The 26,882-nt window shown below is 38.8% G+C and overlaps 1 protein-coding gene across 1 annotated transcript; it reads right to left on the reverse strand.

Moving 5' to 3' along the window:
- Window positions 1-1,489: 1,489 nt before the first annotated feature.
- Window positions 1,490-26,882, reverse strand: PHC3 (polyhomeotic homolog 3 (Drosophila)). The gene is made up of 14 exons (XM_008948453.1): window positions 26,757-26,882; window positions 25,862-26,020; window positions 24,359-24,436; window positions 22,629-22,787; window positions 20,394-20,492; window positions 17,184-17,424; window positions 14,829-15,706; window positions 13,245-13,395; window positions 12,223-12,476; window positions 11,205-11,361; window positions 7,059-7,185; window positions 5,591-5,729; window positions 5,268-5,499; window positions 1,490-1,644 (listed from the first exon to the last, which is right to left on the reverse strand). Exons 1-14 carry the CDS (start codon window positions 26,880-26,882, stop codon window positions 1,490-1,492), a joined length of 2,955 nt encoding a protein of 984 aa, XP_008946701.1.

The following is a 26,882-nucleotide window of genomic DNA, read 5'->3' on the forward strand; positions in this document are numbered from 1 at the left end:
CAAGAGCTTCGGGATCTAGGTCTGTACATAAGGGGAGTGGAGCTGCAAAAGAGGGAATGGAAGGTACAAAATACGTCTGTGAACATCTGCACACAGGTGATGGGGAAGCAAAGGCTGAGCAGACGCTGCTGCCTCGGAGCCCAAGCAGCTTCTCGAAGTGTCAGTAACCAGGGAAACACAAATTTGTTACGTACAGAGTGCAAGAAAGGGAAGACATAGGGAGACGCTAACGTCCCACTGCCTGGGTCTGCAGCATCTGAGTCAGAATCTTCTGCCAGAGGGACAAAGCAGGGCCCCTAGAGACTGGCCCTGCTCCTGCTGAGCTGCAGCTCCAGGCTCCCTCGCTGCAGCCACAGCTGCTCCTACACCCAGCTCCAAAGGGTCATCATCGAGCAACTCACCGCGCTCCTTCCTCAGACTACTGCAAGCCCAGCTCACACTAGCCAGTTGACAAATAAAAGGTGCTTGGAAGCTTCCAGTGAGGCAATGGGAATGCAGTACAGGGAAAGACAAGTTAGAAGAGGTATCAAGAAAAAGAGCATCTGAGCTATGCCATCCTTTCCCTGCCTCCACTCTTTAAATCACACTTGTCTCAACATGAGCTAGTTCTGTCTGCAGTTTTCAGCCTCTCACACTTGGGCATTTGGGAACCCGAACCCCGAGTGTTCTCAGACATTCCCAGGATCCGCTATGAACACCCATTTGAGAACTGCTGGTCTAGTTTAACTAGCAGCATGCAAAACTACAAGCTTAACAACTTAATGCCCTCTTAGTGCATAGCAGCATACAAAGAGTAAAGTAACATGTGCTTCAGTTACCTCTGGCAAGAGTGTTGTGCCATTGCATTTCAGTAGCCTGCTGATGAGGATTTTGATGAGACATTGACATTATTTACAGTATTTCCAGACTTCAAGAAAATACTACAGTGGCAGAGGCAAGGGTAAGCCTACTCAAGGAAAACCAGCTGCCAACCTACCCCTTACAAACAATCTGCTCAAGACTAGAAGAAACTCAAGAGAGCACAACTAAATGCATAGCATTTTACTATTATTAGTGCTTCCACAGGATCTGTGGGCACTTCTGTTACTTCAGTCCAAAAATTGCTGTATGTGGGGAAAATCTTTCAAAATACAGCAAACAATTTAAATGGTGTTCAGACTGGGCTGGGTGCTGGGGTATTAAACATAAAAGATAAGGTACATGATGGAAAATAGTTAACCTATCACAACATATTTCACTTCATGTTTTTCCATGAACTCCCACTTCAACTCGAAGTATTACGCAGGCTTTACCGTGAACCTATTAATTGCTGGAAACTACAGAGGACTACCTGGTATAATCAAAGGAACATTTTTAAGTCTTTATGTGGGGAAAACCCCATATAATTAACAAAACATCACAGTAACACTCATGCCACAGTGAAGATGTTGGCATATCACTGTCAGTTCTGTCACTGAGCAGCTGCTGTTTAAACCTTCATGTTCACCCCCTAGGATTCTTTCAATGAATTGATACGTGCACAGATTTTCAATGCAGGTCCAAGCTTAATATTCATTGCACTCATAAGGTGATCCTCCTTCAGCAAGAGGAGAGCTTGTCCATCAATTTCTTGTGCTCTAAATTCATCTGCAATATCTTGACAACCTACAAGGCAAGAAAAAGAATTACTGGCTCAGAAATTTGCCTTCTTAGATGCAATGGCTCTGTCCATGCTGGAGCTTTTCAGCTAAACAATCTCCAGTGCTCATCCCTTCAGTGTGTAGAACCTAACAGATGTGCAAGAGTTCAGTATTACGACAGGAATTTCCAAGGTAGCCTGAAAGTAATTTTTACTACAGCCTCTAATTACACTAATTATTGGAGAGTGACTCATCGGAAACTTCAAGTCCTGAAAAAAAGATTTCTTGTTTCATTAAGAGAAAAAATCATCATGATCTCACAACTGGAAAAGACCAGCAAACTACCACTGAAATAGCAATCAAGAGCATAATTCAAGTGGGTTCTTTCCAGCAATAAAAAGATACACATTTTACTGCTGTGTACAGTGAGAAAATGCACATAGCTACAATTTCCAAAAGTTGTTCACTCCATCTGTACGTTACCACCACCGAGTTACTAAACAGAATTCTGATCTTTAGCACAAGTGTCTCTCAAAAAACATTTATCAAAAGTTACCCGAGTGAATCATCTGCACACAGCAGTAACTCACTTCACAAGTGCAACTGTAAGGTAGTTGGGTTTTTTTGTGAATGATGAACTCTTTTTCCGAGGGTGAAACAATATGGTCTCAGGTTCTTGAGGCCTACAACATGCGAAAGGACACTTCACGGGTTGGACTGTCCCCAGTAACTATGGGCCCCTTTCCAATGAAGAACGCTGTGGAAACAAAAGTCTCCTCCAAAGATGTTCTGGGCATCTGTTGAGCAGAAAAAGTCAGTTCAGCCTGGCCACGTGGCAGCTCGTCACATGGACAAACATCTTCTAAAAATGCAAGAACACTCAATGTCAGTTGTTTATTTGAAGCTTCTTCCCCCATAGCCACATTTTTTTGTGTGTTTTTTATATTATGTTCTCAATCCAGTGGTCTCTCCATCTGCCTCTGAGCCTCTCAGACATTTTAATTTGTGCTCCACTTTTCATTCCTGCTTTCAATTATTTCTCAGTTAAGCCTATTTTTTAGCATTTTTATATTTTCCCCTGTTATCAAAGTGTACTATTACAGAGATATGTAAATACTGAGAACTTTTTCACACAGATGGGATAATCAGAATTATTTCATGTCCTCTGTGTGTTCAGATTTAAATTCTGCATAGAATAGTCTAATTTCCTGATGGATTTACAAACGTGTAAATGACAAAGAAAGGAAATGTGGAAGGAAGTACTGATGTTTAAGTCATCTACTTTATTACTGTGTAGTGGTTCTAACACTCAAGGTTAGAAAGAACTAGTTTTTCACAAAAAATAAAGCATGAATTTTCTTCTTAATGATTCAACAGACCTTATGCAACAATAATTTGCCACTTAAGACAACTGACCATTTTCAGGATGGTTCAACAGCTCTAACATCATCATGAAGTTTATTTACGTGCTGACAACAGACAAGACATCCCTAAGCCAAAAACTAATAATTTCTGTGAAAGGTATCACTGTGTGTCTGACCTGAGGCCTGAACATAGTGACTGTCAGACCACAGCATTTACAAAGAATTGGAGAGATCAAGAGAAGTTTTCACATTTATGAACAAAAGTTGTCTTATGAAAATAGATAGCTGGTTCTTGTTGCAGGCTTTTTTCTTTAAGCAGATATAAAACAGTTCAATGCAACTTGTCCTAAAGTACCTTTTCTCAAAGCCATTTTGGAAAAGCAAATTTTGAGAGTTGAATGCATTTTAGTTCCCCCATCCAAACACATTTGGATATTCTTAAGCACTTTCACAATTGGTTGCTGCACAATAACTTAGCTAAAAAAAAGGATGAGAAGTGGATGAAAGACCATTAATCTTGCAACTTAAGAAAGAAAGGAAGAACAGCTCTGCTGGGCCTTAAACTCTTGCTGTCTCTTACCCTCAGAAAAATTAAGTAACAGTAGAAGTGTCCTTCATTCTTTAAAAAAGAATTCCAGAAAAGCCTGGCAAGGACACTTGACTCTGCAGTTCGATCTTGGCTACAAACTCTGTGCAGAAAGCTCTAAATCCAAGCAGATGTCCCTAATGTTTATGAAAAGCTGACAAATCACCATTCTCCTACAACATGGCAGATGGTCTGCATGGACTGCACTAAGCACATGTTGCAAAACAGCAGAATCAAAGTCAGTTATATTATTTTATGTTATTCCACTCCAACAACATATGAAAAAAAATATTTTTTAAAGACTGTGGCTTGAAAACAGAATAAAGCTCAAAATTGCCAAAAAAAACATGAATGTAGCTGTGTAACAATAAAAATACTGGTAGGTTGTGAAGATCATTTTAAATATCTATTAACCTTTTTTAAAGCAAGTACTTGAGAAACTAGGTCTTAATGGGAAAGCTTAACAAATTTTCACTGGAGACAGAGAAATAAAAAGTTTAAAATCAAGGATTATCTTGTTTGTAGAATACAAAAAATCCTCAGGTCCAGCAGAGGTTGAAATATTGTAAAAGTAATGGTTTCAAAACAGAAACCACATTTTAAGAATAATATTTTTGTTTTCATACTTGATCAGTGCAGATTCCTAGAAGCAGATAACGTAACTTAGCCACAATATATAAGCTATCAGAAGAAACGTACTTCAAGGGTGACTTTTGCTGATTTAAGACATCCCTTACTCAATTCCTTGCCTAATTATAAAAGACTATCTGTCATAATCCATCAGTATGATTTAGAACTGAAGATACATTCCTTACAGGTTGTTAACCTAATTGGATACACAGAAAAATGGTTTAGCATTCCAGAAAAAGCAGAAAATTAGGAACAAACTTAACAGGAGTCTCAATGTTTTGACATGTGAGTTACATGGTAACAAAGATTCTCATATAACTGCTTATTACAGAGACCTGCGTTGTTACCTGGAAGAATTACAGCATCTGATCAGACAGAATGGCATCCCTGGGAAAGAGAGAGGAGTGAAACTTGAAAGCTTATAATAGTTAGGAAATGATACATAAATATCAAATCACCTAAAGATGACAGAAAGGTAACTGTGAATATCAAGCTAAAACAATGGTTTGTAAACAGAGAAAAAAATTTTTTTTTTTTTCTGAGCAGTCTGTGTCTACTGATTTGCAAAGTCTATATGCAGAAAGTCTCTGCATTTCAGTGGCTGAGTGAAGCTGTGCAAAACAAAATTTAGCTTCATAGAAGAAGCTTGCTTATTCTTTTTTTTAATGCCATAACATGACAAGCTTTTCAAATTTTTCAGTGGTATAAAGGAAAGTTTATTGATGCTTCTGCTGAATAAGCAGTAAGTAAGGAGGAAAAAGAAGAAAGAAGTGTAAAAGGGAGGAAGTGTCTGATCTCTCTACTGACCTCTTGAGAGAAGTCAGACTGAAGGGAGGAACAGCTCTAATCTCCATCAGCTGGGGTGCAACAGCAGAAGTGGAACTAGTTCTATCAACATGGGATTTGTGCTGAAGGAACAAGCAAGAGGAAAGAAATCACATTCCAGTTTCTATCAACAACAGACAAGTACACTAGTGCTGTGACCACACCACCTCCTCATCACAACAATGCTAAAAAGCAAGGAGCTTTACTGTTAAAAAAATAAACAGAAAATGTTATTGCACGTACCAGGCAAAGAATGTATGAAGGCCCAAACTTCATCAACGGTCCATACTGACGGGTGAGCTTGCACCACTGGTAACAAGTCCATACTCTCTGGCACTTTCCTGATCCTTAGCTCCCTAAGTTCACGCTCTCTCTCTCTTTCACTCTGTCTTCGCAGACGGGTGGTCATAGCAGTTGGAACAGCATCTTCATGAGAAGCCGTATCTTCTTCTGCAGATGGATAAGTAATTGGAAGCTGGAAAATGCAGTACAAACACACTACAGTATTATATTTTATTTGTAATTCCCCAAACCATGGCATAGTTTTAAGCAAGTGTTCCACAGACCTGTCGAAGGAAGTGATCTCGTGCCGCCCCATCAGGGCCGCTCGGCCGACGCCCGCGCCGGCCAAGGCTTTGGCTGTCTGATTTCCGATTCCAGCGGCTGCTCTTGTCCGATGCGAACAGCCCAAATTTCTTAGTGCAGCTAAGGCTGTGCCTAGAGGAGCAAGAGATATTCAATAATGCACTAAAAGGGTTTTGAACTGCATTCAAGCAAGTAACCATAAAATTACACTGCTGGCTACACAAATGCTGCCTAATCAAAGACAACATCAGGCATGACTGAAATATCAAAGGACACTGATTCAACCCCCTTGTCTTGATGCAAAATCCAATATATCTCGATCACCCTGAGATGATTTCTCTTTCCCATTCTTAAAAACTTTCCATGACAGAAACACCTTAGCATTTTACCAGACAGTACAATCCCGCTTCTCTAAGATGTAATAAAGCTTTAGGCTTTTAGGTGACATCTTTTGTTTCCATTTTCTTTACGTAGCTAACACCCAGTCAGAGAAGGATGAAGGTAAAACCAACCCCATCACTCCTCATATCAAGATTGAGGGGCCAAATAATCTTTAAGATTGTTTCATTGGTATTGTCCCAACAAGTACCAAATCAAAAATACACATTCCCACTACTTAAAATAGGAATTTCTCACACACGGGATTAGAAAAGTAACAGAAAGGTGGTCCGTAAGCACTGACACACACAAAAAAAAGTAAGTAGTGGTTAGAAATGGGAAACTATTCCTCATTTCTAAAATCTGGGATTAAATATCAATTCCAGCTGTAACAAGGAATATTTTATATTCAGATGTTGACTATGAATTCTTCTTAACAAATATGAAAACAAACCAAAAGCAGCATACTAAACTCAAAGAGAAACAGAAACCAGTTGTTTTCCTCTGCTAATTATGTACAAATGGCATCACTTACTATTTTCAAGAAAGGAGAAGCTTTAGAAACCATTATTTACGTGTATGTTATATAAATAAAGAGTTTACACTGTTACCAAAACCATTTAAGAATGTTTTTGTCTATGCAGCATTTCAATGATGCCAAGTAAATTCAGCAGTTTTTTCTCCCTAGCATCACACAAAACAGAGAAAGCCCACCTAGCCCAGCATTCTTTCTCTGACATCACCCAACATCAAGGGCAAGACAATAGGAACATGAGAAATAAAAAACGATTTGTGGGCCTCTGCACCAAGTTCTGAACACTCAGTAACCCTCAATGGATTTCTCTTCCATGACACCCATCACTTTCCCATAAGCCCAAGAGCATTGACAGCACCCTCTGGAAAGAGGTCCGCAATTTTATCATAATTTCCCTCTTTCTATCTTCTTGAAATGTATTCTTAGCTACCATAGTCCTTTGTGCCCATATCCTCTGCCTCTGAAAACTAGGGTAAAAGGCAGGCATATTTTGCTGTTTATTCAGATGCTATTCCATGAACCAGACAACCAATAACTAGACAGAGTACCTTTTGGCACAGGATGTGGAGCAGAATCTTTTTGACCGCAGAAACTTATTAGAATACCCCATTTTCCCACAAAATTCACACTTCAGAAGATCATTCTCAATTTCATCCAGTCCCTCTAAAAAACAGTGATACATAAAGAAGTTGGTTTCAATGACACAGAATTATGTTCAAATTTATCATCTTATTCAGACAGATTTTCAAATATTTAACACATTTAATTAAATACTTTAACTAAAAATTATGCAAAAGCTAAGCAAGTCATAGATTCTACTCTCTACGGAAAAGATTTTGAGCAAACTGAACCTTACTGAACCTTCAATTAAGTTGTTCAATGAACTTAATCAGTTTTTTTGTTAAATTTCAAGCCCTCCATGAGCAAGTATGCCCTCAAACACAGCAAACAATTAAGGAGTGTTACAGTCCTCATTAATTGCTAATAAAGAGGTCATTAAGAGAAGCAGGCATTCCATGGTCTAAATTCAAGTCTTCCTGTAATGACATAACACATTAACCTTTTAAAATACATTCTTTGAATAAGCAGCTACTACAACCAAAGGGACTTGTGAAACCAAGTAAAACAAAATATTATCTATTAAAAAGATAAGCTGCATATAAGAAAAGGATGATAGCAGCTACCAACCTACTGTCTATTGTTACAGAGTAACTTTATGTTATTGGTGAGATGAGGAGGCCCTTTTCTTGATTCTTTAGAAGAACCCTGAACACTAACCAAGAGAAGCAGCAGTGAAAATAAAAGTGGGAAAGCCCAAAAGAAGTCAGGGCAAGGGAAGAAGGCAGCATACACCTCACATGCTGAATGTCTACGCTTCTCCTGTTGGAAGTGTATTTCATGTGTAGAGCAAGGTTTGTACATAGTTCATAATAATGTCACTGGATATACAAACCAGCTTGACTTCTGGCATGGAAAAATAAACCACCCCTTATCCGCACACACTATCTGTGAAATACATGGTGAGCAGTGAAACTGCCACGGACCAAAATGTAATATTTTGTGGTCATCTAGGTTCAGGAAAAGAACTGCACACCACATGGCTGCTATCATGGACAAAACACATGGCTCAACAACTCAGGACTAAAATATATATTTCTGCCACATTTCTAATTTACCCGAGTCACTGTTTCATACACTTTGCTTCTTCCTATTCCCCTTCTACATCTGTACTTTTAATTTTACATAATTATAAGCAAAACTTGCAAATTAGATTTTTGTTCTAAACTCCTTGTTAAGCTCTGATGCCAGCTAACGCAAATGTAAGTATCAAAGTTTAATTGAAAGATTTTAATTATGAATTTGTAATAGTCTGTTACCACAGTGTTAACTCACTGAGCTGCTTCCTAATTCTATTGTATTTGACAAAGTAACAAAAAAGCACTAGAGTAGCAAAGATGAAAATACTGAGAAAGGTATTTGAACAACGTATCTGATGTATTGGGACCCAAAGACATAATTAAAGCCAACAAATCCTCCAGCAGCGTCAGACTGGACGTTACCATGTTGCAAGTCTCCAACTTGGTAAATTGGTATCACACAAGACGTAAAAAATGAAAATTTTAAGCATACCAAATTTGACCAACCTTGCAACTAAAGTTAAATACCAGAGATGCGTACTTCAAATAAATTACTCTCCAAAAAAAAAAAAAAAAACAAAGAAACCTCACTCCGCATCCAGGTCATGCTATGTGCAAAAAAATGACAGCAGACTGAGTGAAAATTAATGCCAAGAGCCTTTTCTTTTGCCTGTGTGGTGATTCTACCATACACGCAATCATACCTTGGATTGGTATCAGAAATTCTCCTTTGCTCAACTCCTGCATATGTGGGCATGTCTCAGTGCTGGATGTTTCCTACTAGCTCATCTAATGAGTAGGTGCAAATTGTGTACACAAACCTAACACCAGTTGTCAGGAACAATAACTAAGAACAAAACCAGAAATGTTTGAATAACTGTAAAATAACAGACGAGTATTTGAAATCTGAGAAACAACAGTATTAATACTTAAAAGTTCTTAGGGAATGCTACGGAAAAGAAAACTAAATTAAGATCTATTGTAACAAATTAAGGTCAAAACAACTACTGCAAACAGAGCTTCAAATACTCAAAAATATAACAGACAGCAAAATGTTTCTTTTGTTTGAACTATACTGGGTGAAACAAGGTATGAAAAAAATAGTTGTACTCGATCAAGAAGTTTCTTTAACAGCAATTTACTAAACATAGTTATAAGCTAAGAGATTTCCAAGTCTCATTTTGTGTGTAGAAAAGTAGTATAACTCCATTGAGATGTAAAATAAAAAAATGTCAGTCATACAATTTACCAGATGACTTTTCTGTTTGCTGTTTTGTTTGCTTGTTTTTTTAAAAAGCTTCTTGTGCTTGATGCTTTTATATCACTGGACTTCCCTCACAAACAACTAGGCTAAATGGAAGCCCTCCCTGGGACATGGTACCAAAAAACATTAACAGCACTGTTAAATTAAATGAAACAAAGGTTAAGAAAACTTCCAGTAGAATATTATTAAAATTTATTACATAATCATAGAATCATAGACTCAGTGATGTATTATTTATGTAATAAATTTGAAAATTGTAAAAATGATTCATTTTTCTATGTAGACAACTTTACAACAGAATCAAAAGAAAGTTGCAGTTACAAAGCAAAGCACTTCAAATACCTGTCACTGCCTACACTAGGCCATTACTACAAAATGAAGAAGAGCTCTGGACTATTCTGACATATACTACTAATTTACGTAATCATATAATCAGCCACAAATCAGGAAATCCTGTTTTATATTTCATTTTCAGGCACTGTTTCCAGTTTCCGACTTTTTTTGCACAGATGGTATATCTTGTAGGAAGACTGCAAGCCATCAAAATTTCCTTTCAGTGATGTGCTTCCAAGCTAAACCAGCTCCTTCCAAACACCGGTGGCTCAAGTCAAAATATACTTTTAATTTTAAGCAGAGATATATATTGCCTCAGCAGTAAATAAGGCTTAAGCAAAAATTCCAACCATGTTCACCTGACTTCACTAGCAAGAAATACTCCTCTTGGATTCAGAATGCTTTCTAAAACAAGCTTTTTATCTTGTCCACAATGCTTGACTTGGGTGTGACCCATACATTTATAAGCAGTCATGCATATAAATTATTGAGGTAAAAAAATGATGTATCAGAATCTAACAGACTGAATTTTGAGCTAATTTGTTGGCCAAGATACTTAACAGATGCAGCCAAATTCCTTATTGCACTTCAGTACCAACCACTGAGGCAGAAACCACAGTGCCTAAGGAACTGCCATGAGTGTTGCTATCTTGAAAATTCCTGCTCCAGTGAAGTGACAATTCACAATGCCTGGAGCAGGAAGGAGCTGAAGCACAGCTTTGGTGATGGTGACACTTGCTGCTCCTCAGGACACGCTGTCCTCGCTTCTTCCACTCACTTCCACGACGCAGACCTGTGACAGCAGCAGGCACTGTATTTGTTCCTCAACAGTTTTGACAGGAAAGAGGGAAAAGAACCATTTTAAGAGAATGAAACTAGGAGTTGCATGAAGCTAAATTTAAAGAGATCACCAAAACCACCTTCTGTGCAATCGCTCAAGCTGTGGAAGAGAAAAATCTGGAGGTGGTCAAAAAATTCTGGACTTCCAAATCTTGGATGAACTTATACAAAAATATGAGTTAAAAAATAACTTGGATTTCTGGGCCAGGCCATGGTTTGATTTCCATTTCGTAACACTCATGAGGTTACCTACATTTGGGCTTGAACAGTAACAGTGCTGTAATGCATCCAAAATAGTTGATTGCCAAGTTCTAAAAAATCCATGATGATGATTAGGTCATATACTGCACGGGGAACTCAGTTTAGCTCAGGAGTTGTGCTGGAGACCACTGCACTGTAAGCAGGACAAGTGCATAGTTTCTTGTGTGCACCTGCAGCAACTGCTGTTATGAGGTGTAGCCAGTAAAACATTTGAAAATAGCTTCTATTAGAGGTAGCATAAAGACTGAAGACAGATTAAGAAGTACCAAGGGGATGGGATGGGATTCTGTAACACATACAGAACTGAAGGGGAAAGAAAAAAGGGTATTTAAACAAAAACTACAAACCTTCTCCAATCATATCCTCTATTTCTGTGTCCGAAGAGTTGTCTGCATGTTTTGTATTCTGCAAATCTGATTCAACACACACAACACTCATGATTTGACCCTCCACTAGCAACCTCTTTTCTGCAGGCTGTTCTACCAGCAAAGATGAACGGCTTACCTATTGCAATAAAAGCAAAGCAACAGTGATTAACTAAACAATGAGCAATTGAAAACAGCATTTGCCACGTAGCAGCTGTAACTGAGACAGGAATCACAGTTTCTAACCTGTATCAGTGAATTATCAATACGCAGTGCCAAAGCTCTAAATACCATTTATCAAACAAATACTAAGACACACTCCTGCTCTGCAGAGTTTGCAGTCACAATTAAGAAAGGAAGAAACACGTTATATCTGGAGAAATGGAGGAATGGGGAAATGAGAGCCACATTAAATTAGCTGATAAGGCAGGCTCGTAGGTTTTAAACTGTCCATTTGTGGATTTAAAATTGTCAACAGTAACAGTTACCAGAGACAGAACTAATCACACCAAGCTCAATGAGGGACTTATCAGTGCTTTAAACAACAAAAACTTAACACTAGAATTTTAACATGTACTCATCTCAGAGGTTTAAATTAAATTATCACTTAAATTGAGGTATCTAGGAGACAGACAAATGTAAACCAAAGTTATTGCAAATGGTAGCCTAAAATCACTGTGTAGTTTTGTCCATCTACAGCCTCTCTCTCTCTGTGTTCATTCAGAACACAGTGTGCCTGTGTTCATTCAGCACCTTGCCATCTGGTGATACTGGCAAGCCAAACAGGAGTGTGAATTCTGATCCTATATGTAAGACAATACAAAGAGTATACAAAGCCTACTGAATACTAAAAGAAAGAGGTTACCAATGAGTGGAAAAAAGGTCAAAACCAACATAAAAAATGATTAAAGTTCTATATAGCTACTAGCCACAAATATCATCCTTAAAGTTTGTTTCAAAAGCTAGTGGTAAAAAAAATCATAGCAACTCTTATACGTACAGGGAACGGCTCTAAGCCCTCCTGAATCACGAAGCCTTCAATGACATGGGTCAGGATCTGCGGCTTGACGATCGCCTGGGGAGGCTTGTTCTCCAGGCTAGGGATGCTAGTGGGCATTGACGTGCTGCTGCTCCGTGTTGTCGCTGCTGGAAGCAACAGAGGTGGTGGTGGGATAGAGGCGTGAGAAGGATCAGATGGAGATTTAATCACTGAGGCACTGACTGACGATGTCACTGAAGGCAGTCCCCCGTGCTCTGAAAAAAACAACCATGTTATGTTTTTAGCACTTTTGTCCGACCGTTGGCTCAGAATTCTAGAAATAAGAGGTTATAAACACACCTACTATCCTGCAACACTGGCCCTTCCCTATGGTTACAGATTTTATCTTCAAAAACAAGATGGTTTTTGACAGATTATTCCACAAATGAACAAGTTCTCATGTAAATGTTTTCCTCTACTCAGTACCTACTATCTATAAGCATAGTTGTCCATGAATTACCTACACAAATAAGTCAAATGCAGAAACCAGTATTTTCAAATATTGGATTCCCAAGACCGAGCAGCTGAGGCATTTCTAAAGAGAGAATTTATTTCCAGGGGTTTTTTGAGCCTCACTAACCTGTAGGGTCACAAGCATATACAACATCAAGCCACTAAGCAGCCAGTTTTATGTATAGCATATATATATATATATATACACACACAGCAGTAGCTATAGGGTATACATTTGTATCTTTAGCACACTGGGGAAATAACATTACTCTGCAGGAAAATACAGGCACACGTACGTTACAATTCCCTGAAGAAGAAAAGTTTTCATTGGTAGCTTCTGCATTAGAACAGCTCCTTTCTATGCAATATAAAAAAAAAAAAGTGTCCAAATGAACCATACAGGGTAATCAGCTGTTCTGAGAGCAGCTTCCAATTGCTGACCAAGTTATCTATCAAGCTATTGATTAAACATCAATGACTAGTAGAAGCTTCCAGCAGGACAGCTACTTTAATTTGGCATTTCTTCTCACCTGACAAAGGATCTTCTGAATGAAGTGTCTCTCCATTCCCCAAGGTTATGGCTGGAGGAGACAAAGTGGGTGGTGTAGGTGTTCTAGCCATGTGGACACAGTCTGATTCCTCAGGCATCTCTTCCTCACATACGTTCTCCACTTGGTAAATCTGCATCCAACAAACTACTGCTTTAGAGAGATTTCCATTCTATCTTAATACCTTAAAAGAGTTGCATAAATAGAGTTTTTAAAACAAATTACCAGTTAAAGTGTTAAATATGCTTATCTCATACTAAATTACTAGTTTCCAAACTTCATACAAAACAATGAACTCTGGGGACATCACATCTATGAAAGCAAAACTAAAGTATTTTGTTATAAATAGCAAAATATAAAGAGTTCTCCTACCAAACAGACCAGAGAACTTGATGTTTTTAAGCATCATATCTTTATAGTTTACCCCTTTTTTATTTACATACACATTTGCAGCTATTTAAATGCTTCTGCAAAATACAAGCTTTACAACATCACGACAAATCTGGAAATTGTTCTCTATCTAGCAATGTAATCAAACCAAGTATTTCAGAAGAGTACCCCCCAAGACTATCGTGGTTGTAAGAGATTATAAGGTATTCTCAAAACTGTTAAGGTGGATTTACATGAATTACTGACAGCCCATTTAGCAGATTAGGATGTAAAACACCACCTTATCAAAAGCAAACCTGGCATCTACTCTTTTGCTCAATTTCTACCAGAAATATCAGAGACTTGAGATTACCATTATTCTATTAATATAAACTAAAAATAAAGAGCACCTTCTTCCTTAACCCGTTGGTAGCCTGCAAAAGCTGTTGGTTCTTTTGCTCATGTTAAGCTCATTAGCATGTTACCACTAAAGCCTCGTAAATACTATTTTAAATGTCAGCATTATTTGCATATCGTTTTATTTCATTGATATTTCACTGTGCGTTATTTTAGCCCAGTGTGAGTGAAGCTGAAACCCTCAGTTACAAGCTGCAGATGTCCGAGACTAACACTGAACTAAAGCAGCAGTAATGGGGAACACCAAGATAACATCAAAAATTCTTTTATGCAGAGGATCTTTTCAATGTTCGTACAACATTAATAGGATAATAGAGTTTCAGATAATCTGCTCAAAGCCTTCACATTTAGTACAGAGATGATTCTCCTACTCAAAATTCCTGTGGCCTATGTTATACTTGTATCAATATTAAGAGGTAAAAGCTTATAGTCTACATGGTATATTTATCAAAATGCATTTTGACCTAAGTGCTGACACACATTTACTCGCTTTCCAAACTTCAGATATGGTGCAATTTCGTTAAGAGATAAGATTTTAGGTCCAAAATTTGCACTTTCATGACTCTTGGTCGATCTTCTTGACAGATGATCCATTACAAAAAGAAAAAATCAGAGGAAAATGTCTGTTGTTCTCTTAAAACTCATTTCTGCTAGGAATATGTTTCTTCTGGTCCTCTGTCTAGCCCCTGGTTTATCTCCCTCTGAATCCAACAGGCCAGATTTACAGCTCTTTAGAGAAGCCACAGATCAAGAGTAAAGGACTGCAACATCACCACTCACCACTGGAGTTTCAATCGGTACTGATGGCTGCACCTGAAGATTCACTGCAACAGTCTGTGGTGGTGGGAGAGTCTGAAATGGCAGCTGGACCAAAGCTTCTGCAGCAGGAAGTTCTTCCTCAGAAACCAAAGTGTTTTGAACCAAAACCTGGCCCTGAGACAGAATTTCAGGCTGCACTTGTAAAGACTGCACAGACTGCAATGGCACTGGCTGAATCTGGGTTGAAGCCGTGGAGAGCTGAGGAGGAGCTGCAAGGGGGAGAGGTGTGGACTGCAAGGCCGAGTACTGCTGGTGTGGTGTCGAGGACACGATCTGTTGGCCGGGGGACACTAAGCTCGGCTGATCTACTGACCCTATGTGTACGGCGGGGGAAGAGGGAAGAGGAAGATGCGATGGAAGATTAAGTGGCTGTGCAACTGGTCGGACTGGATTGGTGCTAGTTTGCTGAGGAGCAGTTTGTTCTGGCTGAAGAGCTGCTGGCACGAGAGAGTTTGCCTGCGATTGAATAAGTGCTTGAGGGTGAATTATTATTGTGGGTGATTGACTAGGGGAGTGAGAAGGTGGAGGGGATACCACTACTGACTGCTGTGCCGACTGGGATGGAGTAGGAGACAGTGTTAGAGGTGGAGGATGGATATGAATGGGTGAGCAATGAGACTGGACACTGCTGGGAGCTGGAGGAAGACCATGGCTTGGGAGTGGCAGACAGTGCTGTGACGGAGGGGGCTCCTGGCCCGAAGGAGTCTGGAGTGCAATTGGCTGGACTTGCTGCTGCTGTTGCAGTATCAGCTGATGATGGGAAATCTTGGGAGGTGGTGAATGAAGTGGGATCTGCTGATGTTTTACTAGAGAATGAGGTTGGAGTGAAGAATATGAAGCTGTGAAGGTGGGGGAAAAAAGTGACAATTAGTATTTTAGATCACAGAACACCATAAAAATATTAAAAGAAACAAAGTTAATTCTTTAAAGTAAGACCAGCACAACTTTTTCAACCCTTTGTATCAATGTTCAGAAATATCTTCTTTGATAGCATGTAGTACACAAGAACAATTTCTTGGGGTAATATATCAATTTCCAGAGCAAAAAGCAGCAACGAATAAGGAACGCAGTCATGCTTTTTACATATATATATATATATATATATGCATATATGTACTTTCTATATAAAAGTATCTAAACTTCGCTTTTTTAGCTAGTTCTAGGATTATTGCTGACCTAGGCTTCTCCATTTTAAGAATTTCATATAGCTTTAAATGGATTTAACCTTTTCTTTGAAATAGAAAGGAATGGAAGAGCAAGGCACATCACAATCAGCAGGATGTGTTAATAACTGCTATGTTAAGGTTTAGGTAATACATGTAAGAGACTAAACAAAATTTCAAGAGTTCAGTATGAATTAAAACCTTTCAAAGTATTTGCCTGAACTTGAACAAACAACTGAAAAGCATAAATCTAAAACCAGCACATCTTTCAGAGGTATCACACTAAGTGAACCAGTGACTCACTAGTAATTCCTTCCAGCACATGCACACATCTTCCTCCACACACAAGACTCTTCTTGTCTTTTCCACTCAAGAAACAATGAATTTATGTTGTCTTTATTACTTATGCTGCTAGTGAAGATGGCAGTTTCTTTTGCTCACAGGAGTTCTAAGAGCATTAGGGCTCAATACCTCAAGAACATCTGCCTCACAGTCTTATTCCTTCCCTAAAAGCTGCCATTAAGCCAAGCTAGATTCCACAGAATCCAGACTTCCTTATTATGAGTAAGATACCCTTAATCAAAGTAAGGAAGCTAAAATGCAAAGATGTTGCATGCAATGTAAACGTCTATCTAACCAATTGCAGGCTTATTTTGATTTATGTCAAGATTCTGGGACTATGGATTTAAAAAAGTACTCGATATCAAGAATATTCTGATGACACAGACAAGACAGAAAAAAAAAACCCACACAAAAAAACATCAACAAAACAGATTTTGATCAGTGTAAGAACCCTGAGGTGCTCTCAGCTCATGTATTACTTTGCAGAGACTGGGAATGACATGTCCTGACAATGAGCATACAGAGACGGGCAATGAGACTCCTGTTTGTACCATGACTCAGCTGTGTATTACATTGCAACTCCTTTCCTGTGCCTGTGCTGTGATTTAAGAACATTGCTGTATCTCTCCAGTAAATCAAAATCCTGTGTGATAACCCACACCAATAAGTAAATTTATTATTAAACATTAAACTCTATTTGTGGGGAATAATCTAAACGAACCCAGTCAGAGAGCATCAGACTCCAACAGAACCATAACACACAAATTAACTTGAATTAAATAACTTCCTTACAGCTCCATTTTCATCCCACCTGGTGTTATTAAGTGATGTATGCTTGATGTCCGTGTGACCGGCGTACTCCGACACTCTGGAGTTGGGCTCTCGCCTTTCCTATTGCTTTCTGAGGGGTCTGGTTGGCTGCCTTTGGAACTGGTCACAGGTTTACTGGGGCACAGAGACAACGCCTGAGTTTGACTGCTGCTCTTTGGTGGGCCATTCTGTGAACCTGACAACACACCCAGCTTCTGACTGCGCAACGTCAAGTTCTGAACCTGGGAAATGAGCAAAATATGAAAAACATAATCACATCAGTATCTATGACAAGCATCCAGGCAAAAAATGAAAAAGACTAGCACTGTGTAAAGCTGCTCATCCCGTGTGATCAAAACAGGAAAGAAATGAAAAATCTGCATATTGAAGTATCTTAGGTCAGAAAATCTAGAGAAGAATAGGGAACTTTTACTCCAATGAAACAGAAAACAGAAGAAAGTATTTTTTCTTATTGAGCTTTTATAAGAAATAGAAGCTGTTCATTACATTAACTTGATTTAAATCTTGATTTTCTCTTTTATTTTGGCTTCAAAGTGAAGGACACAAAGCATCTTAAGCAAATGCAATTTTATGTTTTATATAGACACTGCAGAATTGCAGTGGTCTGCAAGTATGCCTCCAGAGATGAACACAAATCAGAGCCCTGGGTACTCCCACGGGACCAGAATCTGCTGTATGTTATCTGTGTCTAACAAACCTGAGCTTTTTATTTCCATAGTGATATTAAGGTACCTTTTCATCATGACACCTCCAGTGTCACACGAAACAAAAGCTTTGCCTTCTGAAATGTAAATCAGTCAGTGATTATTCTCACTAATGTCTGTTATGTCACAGCCAGATTCTGCACATAATGATCCCAGCTTTCCAATCCTGCCTACTGAGCTCAAATTTTATTTTCAAGGATAAAGACTACCGCTGTAGCACTAACTTACATCATACTGTAAGTAAAACAATGACTAATTATCATCACCATCCATGCTTTTGGTTACGCAGTCCTTTCCTCATTCAACAGCGAGTACTTGTGTAATGAACAGCTAGTTTACATTTTACTTCTCCCTGTTCAGTGTGTTACCACAGGATGCATTCAAATCCTGTTCTGAAGACAAGAGTGTTTGTTTCCTTATAAGCAAATGTGAGGTGCCCAGTGCAACCCAAGCTCTGCAAGTATAAATCAACCTCCAGCACACCTAGACAGAGAAGGCAACTAACCTGAGATAACCAGGGTGTACATGAGGGGGGCACATATGAAAAGGAAGTAATATGAAAGCAGAAGGGAAGAAGAGGAAGTAGGAGAGGAGTGTCAGTTCAGCTAACAGGCCATGTTAGATGTGCCACTGAGACAATGCTAATCACTGATGAACTTCAGAGTTTCCCTGCTACTTCCACATGGAAGATGATACTGTGACAGCATACTGTACCTTCACAAACAGCTTGGCTAAGTGTAAAACACACATCTATATATATAGCAGTCAATTTTTTTTCTTATTAACTGAAATTGCCTCCTTGCTCAGATTTGCTTGGGACCTGGGGTTGTTGAGCCCAGAGCAAAGCAGGCTCAGGGAATACCGTGTCACTTTCTACAACTACCCAAAAGGAGGCTGTAGAGAGGAGGGGGTCAGTCTCTTCTCAAAAGTAACAAGAGATAGGGCAAGAGGAAATAGCCTCAAGTTGCACCAGGGGAGGTTTAGGTTGGATATTAGAACAATTTCTTCACTGAAAGTGTCGTTTCTCTCACTGAAACAGGCTGCCCAGGGCAGTGGTTGAATCACCACCCCTGGACATGTTTGGAAGTTGTGTAGATGTGGTGCTGAGGGACACAGTTCAGCAGTGGACTTGGTAGAATTAGGTTAATGGCGGGACTTGATCTTAAAGGTCTTCTCCAACCTAAATGATTCTATGATTCTGATTTCTCTAAACCTAGCTGACTGATACTGCAAGGAAGTATTTATCACAAGGTAATAAAACCAGAGTGAACCAGCGCTAATGCTTCTCCATTGCATCACTGGATCTTTACAATGTCATTGCTGCTATAGAGACTCCCAGAGAACCAAGGTTAATGACACCTCGCAACAGGGCAACACTGAACATGGAGAGGAAAGGAACGGCCCAAGTTTGGCAGGGTCATTACAGCAGCTCCTCTGACTGAGCAATGCTCTATAGTCTGGGGTGAACTCCTACTGTCCCTCTGCAACGGTGTCTCAGGAGGTTGCACATACAGGTAGCCTTGTCCAAAATAACCATCTAAAACCCTGAGGTACAAAACAATCATGACTGTCAAGCGACAGGGTTTACTGACATAACTACCTTGACTGCCAAAGATACAAACACAGAAAGAGCTGCTAGCCTCTCCAGTAACACCTCTGCACCTTCAAACATGATATGCACAATGAAGAGGAAAGAGAAGCAGTTGTGATAAAGCATAATGAGGCATGATAACTCCAAGGCTGAAGGACCAGCCCCTTTTATTGAAGGCTTGACTGATGAATGTAACATTGTGAGCTTGCTCAACAGCATCCTGCATAAATACACTGTTGGATTCCAGCGAGCTCTGCCCGCCTCACATTCCTACTGGAAAAGCAAAAGGAAGGCAAGCTTCAATGATTTACCATTATGTCAGAATAGCAGCACATCTTTAAGGTCTTCAAAGCTATTAGAATCTTCTGAAAGTGTCAACAAACATAAGTTCAGAGAACTGGTATAATTTACTAGGATTTCTAAAAAGCTTTTAAACAAGGTCTGTTCATGAAAGGCTTTTAAAGAAACTGCTAAGATAGAAGATCTCTCATGAGAGCATAAATTTCTCAGACAAATGTTCACTTGTCACAGTGGAATATGGTGACTAATACGTTCTGTGGCTATCTGTACAGTGATGTGTATTTTTCCAGATGATAAGCATGCTGAGGAGTGAAAAGGTGGCACAAGTTTAGCTGATAACATGAAGTTATTCAAAGTAATAAAGATGAGAGCTAATTATGGAGACCTAAAATGTCATATACAGGATCCAAACTTTACATACAACATGATCACCTCTAACCATGTGATTATGGCAAACAGGAGACACTGAAGTTGTACATAACCAGTATCCATCAGTAGATTTTATAAGCAAGTAAAGTTAAGCACAATGTTTCATTACTTTTCAGTTTTGGCTTACTCTACTGCACATACCTTCAGTAAATTCACACAAGCTCACCTGAGTAGCTGCAGACTGAGAGGAAGATGAAGATGATGATGAGACAACAGGAATGTCAGACTGGACAGCAGCCACAGTGGTCGCAGGAGTAAAAATAAGCTGTTAAGCAAGAAAAAGTTATCTGGTAACAGACTGGATTTTTGAAAATGTATGAAAGAAATTCAATATTTTAAAGAGAAATACATAACTTGCACATAGTGACGTACAGCTTCTAAGATTTACCTTTTTACTTTTAATGTATTCAAAACACAGTTTATCATAGTAGTTTAAGTAAATCCAAAAGATAGTAACGTAAAATAAATATAAAATATTTGTTCTATATACTGAAAAAATCTTTCATATACATACACACACACCTATCATCACCTTTCATACAAACATTTCAAAGAGGACTTTCCCTCCACTATTACAAATGAGTGAAAAAAAGGCAAGAAGGTTAAGAAGAGGAGTCCAGTATCTACCATAAGAAAGAATGAGAACTTAGATCATCCAAACTGCTAAAATGTTAGCTAACAAGCAGAGTTGTTATATGAGCTTTAGCTATGCTAATTAAGTTTCATAGTGAGAACAGGTATCATACAACCAATCTGACATTACTAACTGCAGAGTATCAGCATCCTTAACTGTCATTCACAGACAATATAGCAAACACAAGCTTATGGAAGGCTCTGAAGAGAGACTATTAGTTCGTCTTCCATATTTTTAAAGATTTCTCGACTGCAAGGTTTTCTAAGAAGAAAACATGAAGGGTTTTATCTGGAATTGAACTAATCTGCTGGTGAAGCCGTTACACAAGCTACCTACAGGTAAGAGTTGACCTTTTTACAGAAAGCGAAAGGTCTTGGTGATGAAGAAAAAGACAACTTTTAATAAGTTAGCTAGAAACACTGAAAGACTGAAGGAAGTTCAAACTGAGGCTAGCAAAATGATCTTGCCATTCTAAATAGAAATGAATAGGATAAGTTTCTCTCTTGAAATGAAGGTGTAAAGGAGTTATACAAATAAGCATGGTATTTGACAATGCAGAGTCTAGTGTAAGTGAAGAGGAAAACTGCATCAACCATCTGAATCACTGAGAGAAATTGCTACCACAAAACCCAGCAATGTCATTCTCATAATGCTCCAGCTACTAAGCTGTTAACACATATTGAAAGGCAGTGACATGAAATTAATTTGTAATTCCTGTCCTGTTAAATAGTCCTAGGTGTCCTCAGCATCTAGCTTTGCTTACAAACCAGAGACTCCAGAAATCCTTTCACTGGCAAATGGATAAACAAGCACTTGATCTTTAAATCCTTATCTTCAAATTCTACTACCTTTTCAGTAAATTCCTGCAAGAACTCATGCCTGCATCTGATTTCATATACCACTGCAGTCACAAACCTTTAGCTCCGAATCTCAGTGTAGTGTAACAGCAATTCTTCCTACTTCATGCAGTTAAACATAACACTACAAAGCTCTGGCCATTAACTCACCCAGGCTTTAACAGTTGTCAGCTCTTACCCAGTATTGATTGGTACCTGAGCATTCAGGTACAACTTCAGTAATTTCTATCAAACCCCACACAGATAGTAAGGTTCAATTCATACGAAACTCACTAGAGAAAGTATTACGATTAAAAAACAAAATTAATAAATCACTAAAAAGATTTTTCTTTTGAAACAGAACTGACATATTGACCAAAAATTGCAAGAGTGTAACGAGTTTCATATGGATCCAAAGAGCTTGAAAGCTATGTATCTAACTTAAGTACTAGAGACACTAATGCAAAGAACAGTCTTGGTTAAATATAGAAAATTTTAATCAAGAGTCAGAACTCTAGAACATTACCAGCACATTGGAAAACAATGTACCTTGAGTATAGACAGACCCCAGTATGCTCTTCTACAGAGCCAGAAAAGGCAGGTACTCTTTCTATTTTTCCCGTGTTTGATCATTTTAATAATTGTAGTGTGACCAGGCTAAAACCACTTGAGCAAATTTCACCAGAGAACAAAACTAGAACAATCCTTTTACTTCTGATGTTTACACTCTTACAGAAGACACATGTCCTAAATTAGTGACTAAATTCTCAATGCTATCTGAAGCTACAGAAAAATATTGACAAATTAAAGAAACAACACCTGAAATGGTTACGGTGTGTGTTGTTGTATTTTGGTTTTGGTTTTTTTTTGTGGGGGTGGGGATGACAGGGAGAGACCAAACCCAAGCTTAAGAGCTGCAATGAAAACTCACCATTTGAGCTCGTAGATACATTTGAGCCTGGCTTGCACTCAGGGTTGGCGAGGTGCTCCCCAGCAACATAGTCTGTTGGGTGATACTGCTGCTGGTGGTGTTGGAGGTCTGTGAACGGCTTATTATCTGTGCAGGTGTAGGAGAGGTGGAGAGGTTAATCTAAGGAAACAAAAATATTGCTTCTGTCATGGAAATTCATTCATCCTAGGGTCTAAAGCCAGAAAGCCTTTGACAAAAATGGCAGGGGAAGTTGAAATCTCTGAACTGTAAAAATATCAAAAATATGAAAAAATGGAGCCAATCATCACAAAGTTGGATTCTGGCCAGACTGTACATTTTCATTCTTAAACTGCAACCAATTGCTTTGCAGTAAATAAGTATTACAAGCATAAACAATGATATTACAAAGTCTGAAAAATATCTCACAGAAATACACATTTAAAGAATATGTAGCATGAACTTGAAATGTTTTAAGAAAAATACCTGAATGTTAATATTTAAGCACCTTTAAATGTTTATGTTACCTGACTGGACTGATATCTTCTGTCACACTTACTATGCAACCTGATCAGAACACTTCTTTTTGCCACCATATTTGAGCTCTGATTCCTCATTCTACCTATGCACATTTAAAAATGACTGGAGATCAAAGCTTTATACAATTTCACATTAAATGCTCCTCAACAATTGCTCTTTTAGCATCTTTTCAGTCAAAAGCTATTGTGGTTTTGCTTTGGTTCTTTTTCTTTTCTTCTAGCAGGTCTAACAGAGTTAAGTGCCCAGCTCTTTTTCATCACTGACTCAAAAGATGTCCTTGAAAAATCCCAGCCCAATTAGTCTGTTAGTTTAATGTCAGACATCTTTAAAGACTTCCCATCCTAAATTTAAGGAATCAATTATTTTACTTCTACGAACTGTAAGCCAAAGCAATGCTATGAGAGCTTAAAAAAAATATACAGTTAAATCACTGAAGCTATGCACTGCAGTCATGAACAGCTCGAAGGCATGATTAATAAGCAGGATGTCTGGAAGACTAACAAAGTCCTACTGAAGAAAACCATAGAACTGTACAAAAAGGACTGTGCAAATTACATGTCTGAGGATGCCGCTTAAAGAAATACAGCATGAACTCAACACTGAGCTGCTAATAACTGAAACCTGAGCACCTGCCCAGAATATGGATAAAATAATTCAAAGTATGTATGATAAAAGATGATAATCAATAAAAGAATGAATGCTATAAACATTTAATGAGTTTCATACATTTATGTGGGCATCGACCTGGATTCTTTAGATTTGGAGCTCTTCCACCACTGATACAATTATGACTTTAACCTACAATAGTGCCCTGAATACAGAAACTAGCATGAAAAACCCAGTAAGAAATCATGAAAGAGATGAAAGCTCAGGGAGCAACTCCTGCAGCAGTCACTAGTGCCTGTGGAGTGAGCAGGTGCCCCTCAGAGCACCAAGGACAGGCTGGAACAGGAGAAGCCTCCAAAAACTGGCCAGCAAGGGCAGTGGCTGGCAGCACACATCAAAGTCACTGGTGTATACTGGAATTGCATCCAACACTTACAACAGAGTCCTCACACTTCTATTTACTGTTTGGGTAACATCGACTTTAACCAGACAAATTAATACAGTGAAATATTTTCTGTTTTTCTGAGTGGTTATATAGTAACTAAGAGAGGTTGAAAATGGATGGAGGGCTTGGTTCAGTTACCTACCGAGGTCTGCGACATGCTTGACTGCTGAGTGACACTCCCAGTGGGGGAAGTACATTGCCTCCCACCTGACAGGCTTGCCTAAATAGCAAGAATATGTATCAAATATTGAAACCAAAAAGTGTTTAAGTGATGTTCATATTATTGCATAAACCACCAGAAACATCGCTCTCTTCCATTACCTTTTCTCTGAATTAATAGTAAAAATGCTTTACTCAGTGGAATAAGTTTTCAGCAAAGTGCCCTCCGCACTATGGAATGCTATCTGCAAGGTGCGAAATGCCTTGAATTCCTACCCAATTTCAGGCACTCAGATTCTTGCAGATCGAGACTTGAATGAAAAACTCCCAGAGGTAAAGGCTACCAAGCTGCTCACAGAGCTGCCAACTGATTGGCTTACTGCCTATGGTGCTCAGAACTTAAAATGTGGTGTCATTTAAAACTGACATTATTAAAACTCACATAATTTTTATTATGATTAGAATCCTCTAAGAATAAAACAAACTTTATAAATGCTGTAACAAACACCCTCATCCCCTGGAATGATAATATATGTATGCACTTCTAGTGTCTATAACCACAGGCTATTCCAGGTCTTCAGATGAATACAGGGACAGAGATTTAGGTTTCTATATTAACAGACTGCATCCCAAAATTTCTCAGCCTTTCCTGATCTGTGTTTCCTGGCTCTGTCTCTGTAACTGGATATGCACGCACAAATCTACCACGACAAAATGACAAGTCAATGTATTACCACGTTCTGATGGAAAAGGTATAGAAGAAAAAGCCAGGAGCACAGAAGAGTCAGTCCCAAGTCTGACAACAAACAGCTACAGCCCTGAAGCCTTTAATTCCATTTTAGCATTTCCATCTGTAAAATCATTAACAACCACCTATCTCTGCAATCCAAGGTCAACTGAGGTCAAAGGAAGTCTTGCCACTGCTTGATTTCTCAAAATGGGCCTCCTCTGGTGGTCACTAATGTTAAAAGCTGTGCTTCAGAAGTGAAATGTCATTTACTTCCTACATTTCCACACTCAGAGTTAAAACTGAATTTTGTCATTATTTATAATGCAGCCAGATGCATGGCAACACACACTAAGATACCAGATGTTCATTATTTTTCTTTGATTTTACTAAGATATGTTGCCTTCCATTGCTTTCCTCCATGACTTCTACAGAAAATCATGGGATGAAGACTGTAATAGTCCATTTTTAATATTTATTTTGTTATTGTCTGATGAGTTACATGATGCATTATAATGTAATGCAATTAAGCATGGAATGGTCGCCTATGGGAGCATCTATAACACTGGACAAAGTCCTCCAAAGTTTTTAGAGGAGGGTACAATTTAAAATAACAAACTCATTAAAATATAACAGTGAATCATTGTGAGGCATTAAGCTCAGGCACTTAAGCTGTTACGATGTTTGACAATGCTCTAGGACTGTAGTCCTACTCTAGAAAGTAGTACACCATTCTTTTTCAGCCATCTTCGCTCTCACCTGTGGTACAGTTGCCAGACTCTGAAATTGGGTACTGCTTAAGTGCTGCTGCTGCAAAGCAGCAGTCTGCAGCATTAGATGCTGCTGTTGGGCTGCATACATCTGCTGGAGGTACTGAGCAGCTGAGCTAGGAGGACGATGCAAGGCCTGCTGAATAACCTGTGATGAATCAGTAGGTAATTAATTACAATTACAAAGTACACGCTATGCTGACATGATGCTGAAGTTTACCTTTACAAGGAAATAAAGCAAAATGAATTCTTTTCACACCAATTATGTAACACGGAACGTGCTCCACCACTGTTCTCAACCAAATCACAGAATACAGTCAACATAAATATATTCCCGTTTTCAAGGAAAGCCTGACAATACAACATCACTCAAAACAACATCCAAACCTCTTTGGTTCTTCTCAACAAACCCTACAGAATGTTTCACTTTTTCAAAGATCATGATAGTATGTGAAAGACTTAATTATCAAACCAAACAGAATAGACACAGAGTTCAAGGAGACCTAATTGAAAGAACAGCAAGAGCGGGCAGGATCCAAAGCAGCAGTTAGACACATACAGGTACCTCTGGACCCCTGTAGTCAAGGCCAGTCAAACAAGCAGCTTCATTGTCTGTTATTTTGTAAAGTATTATGTTAATAATCCATATCCTTAGCAAATGGCAAGTAAACCAAACTTCCCACTTATTTGGGAGGCAGGCCTGTACCCTGCACTACAATTAAGTGATCCAATACCCTTTGGTAGACAGTATCTTCTGAAAACCAGCAAGTCAAGATATTGAGAAAGCAGAGAGCAGTTAAGAATGGAAAGTTAATCTTGTGTAAAGCACTGTTCAGTGCCTGTGTTTGAGAGCACTGGACAGGACAGAACCTCTAGCCCAGTACCTGGACAGCGTGCCTGTCGGAGCCACTGTAGACAGAAATCTGTGGTAGCTGTGTGCGGGAAGTGGAGCTGGTGGTGACGGTCGTCGCAGGTGCAGAACATGTTGTTGTGCTTGGTTCATTCTCCAT

Source organism: Merops nubicus, unplaced genomic scaffold, assembly GCF_000691845.1.
Source record: "Merops nubicus isolate BGI_N331 unplaced genomic scaffold, ASM69184v1 scaffold51640, whole genome shotgun sequence".
Classification (NCBI taxonomy): domain Eukaryota; kingdom Metazoa; phylum Chordata; class Aves; order Coraciiformes; family Meropidae; genus Merops; species Merops nubicus.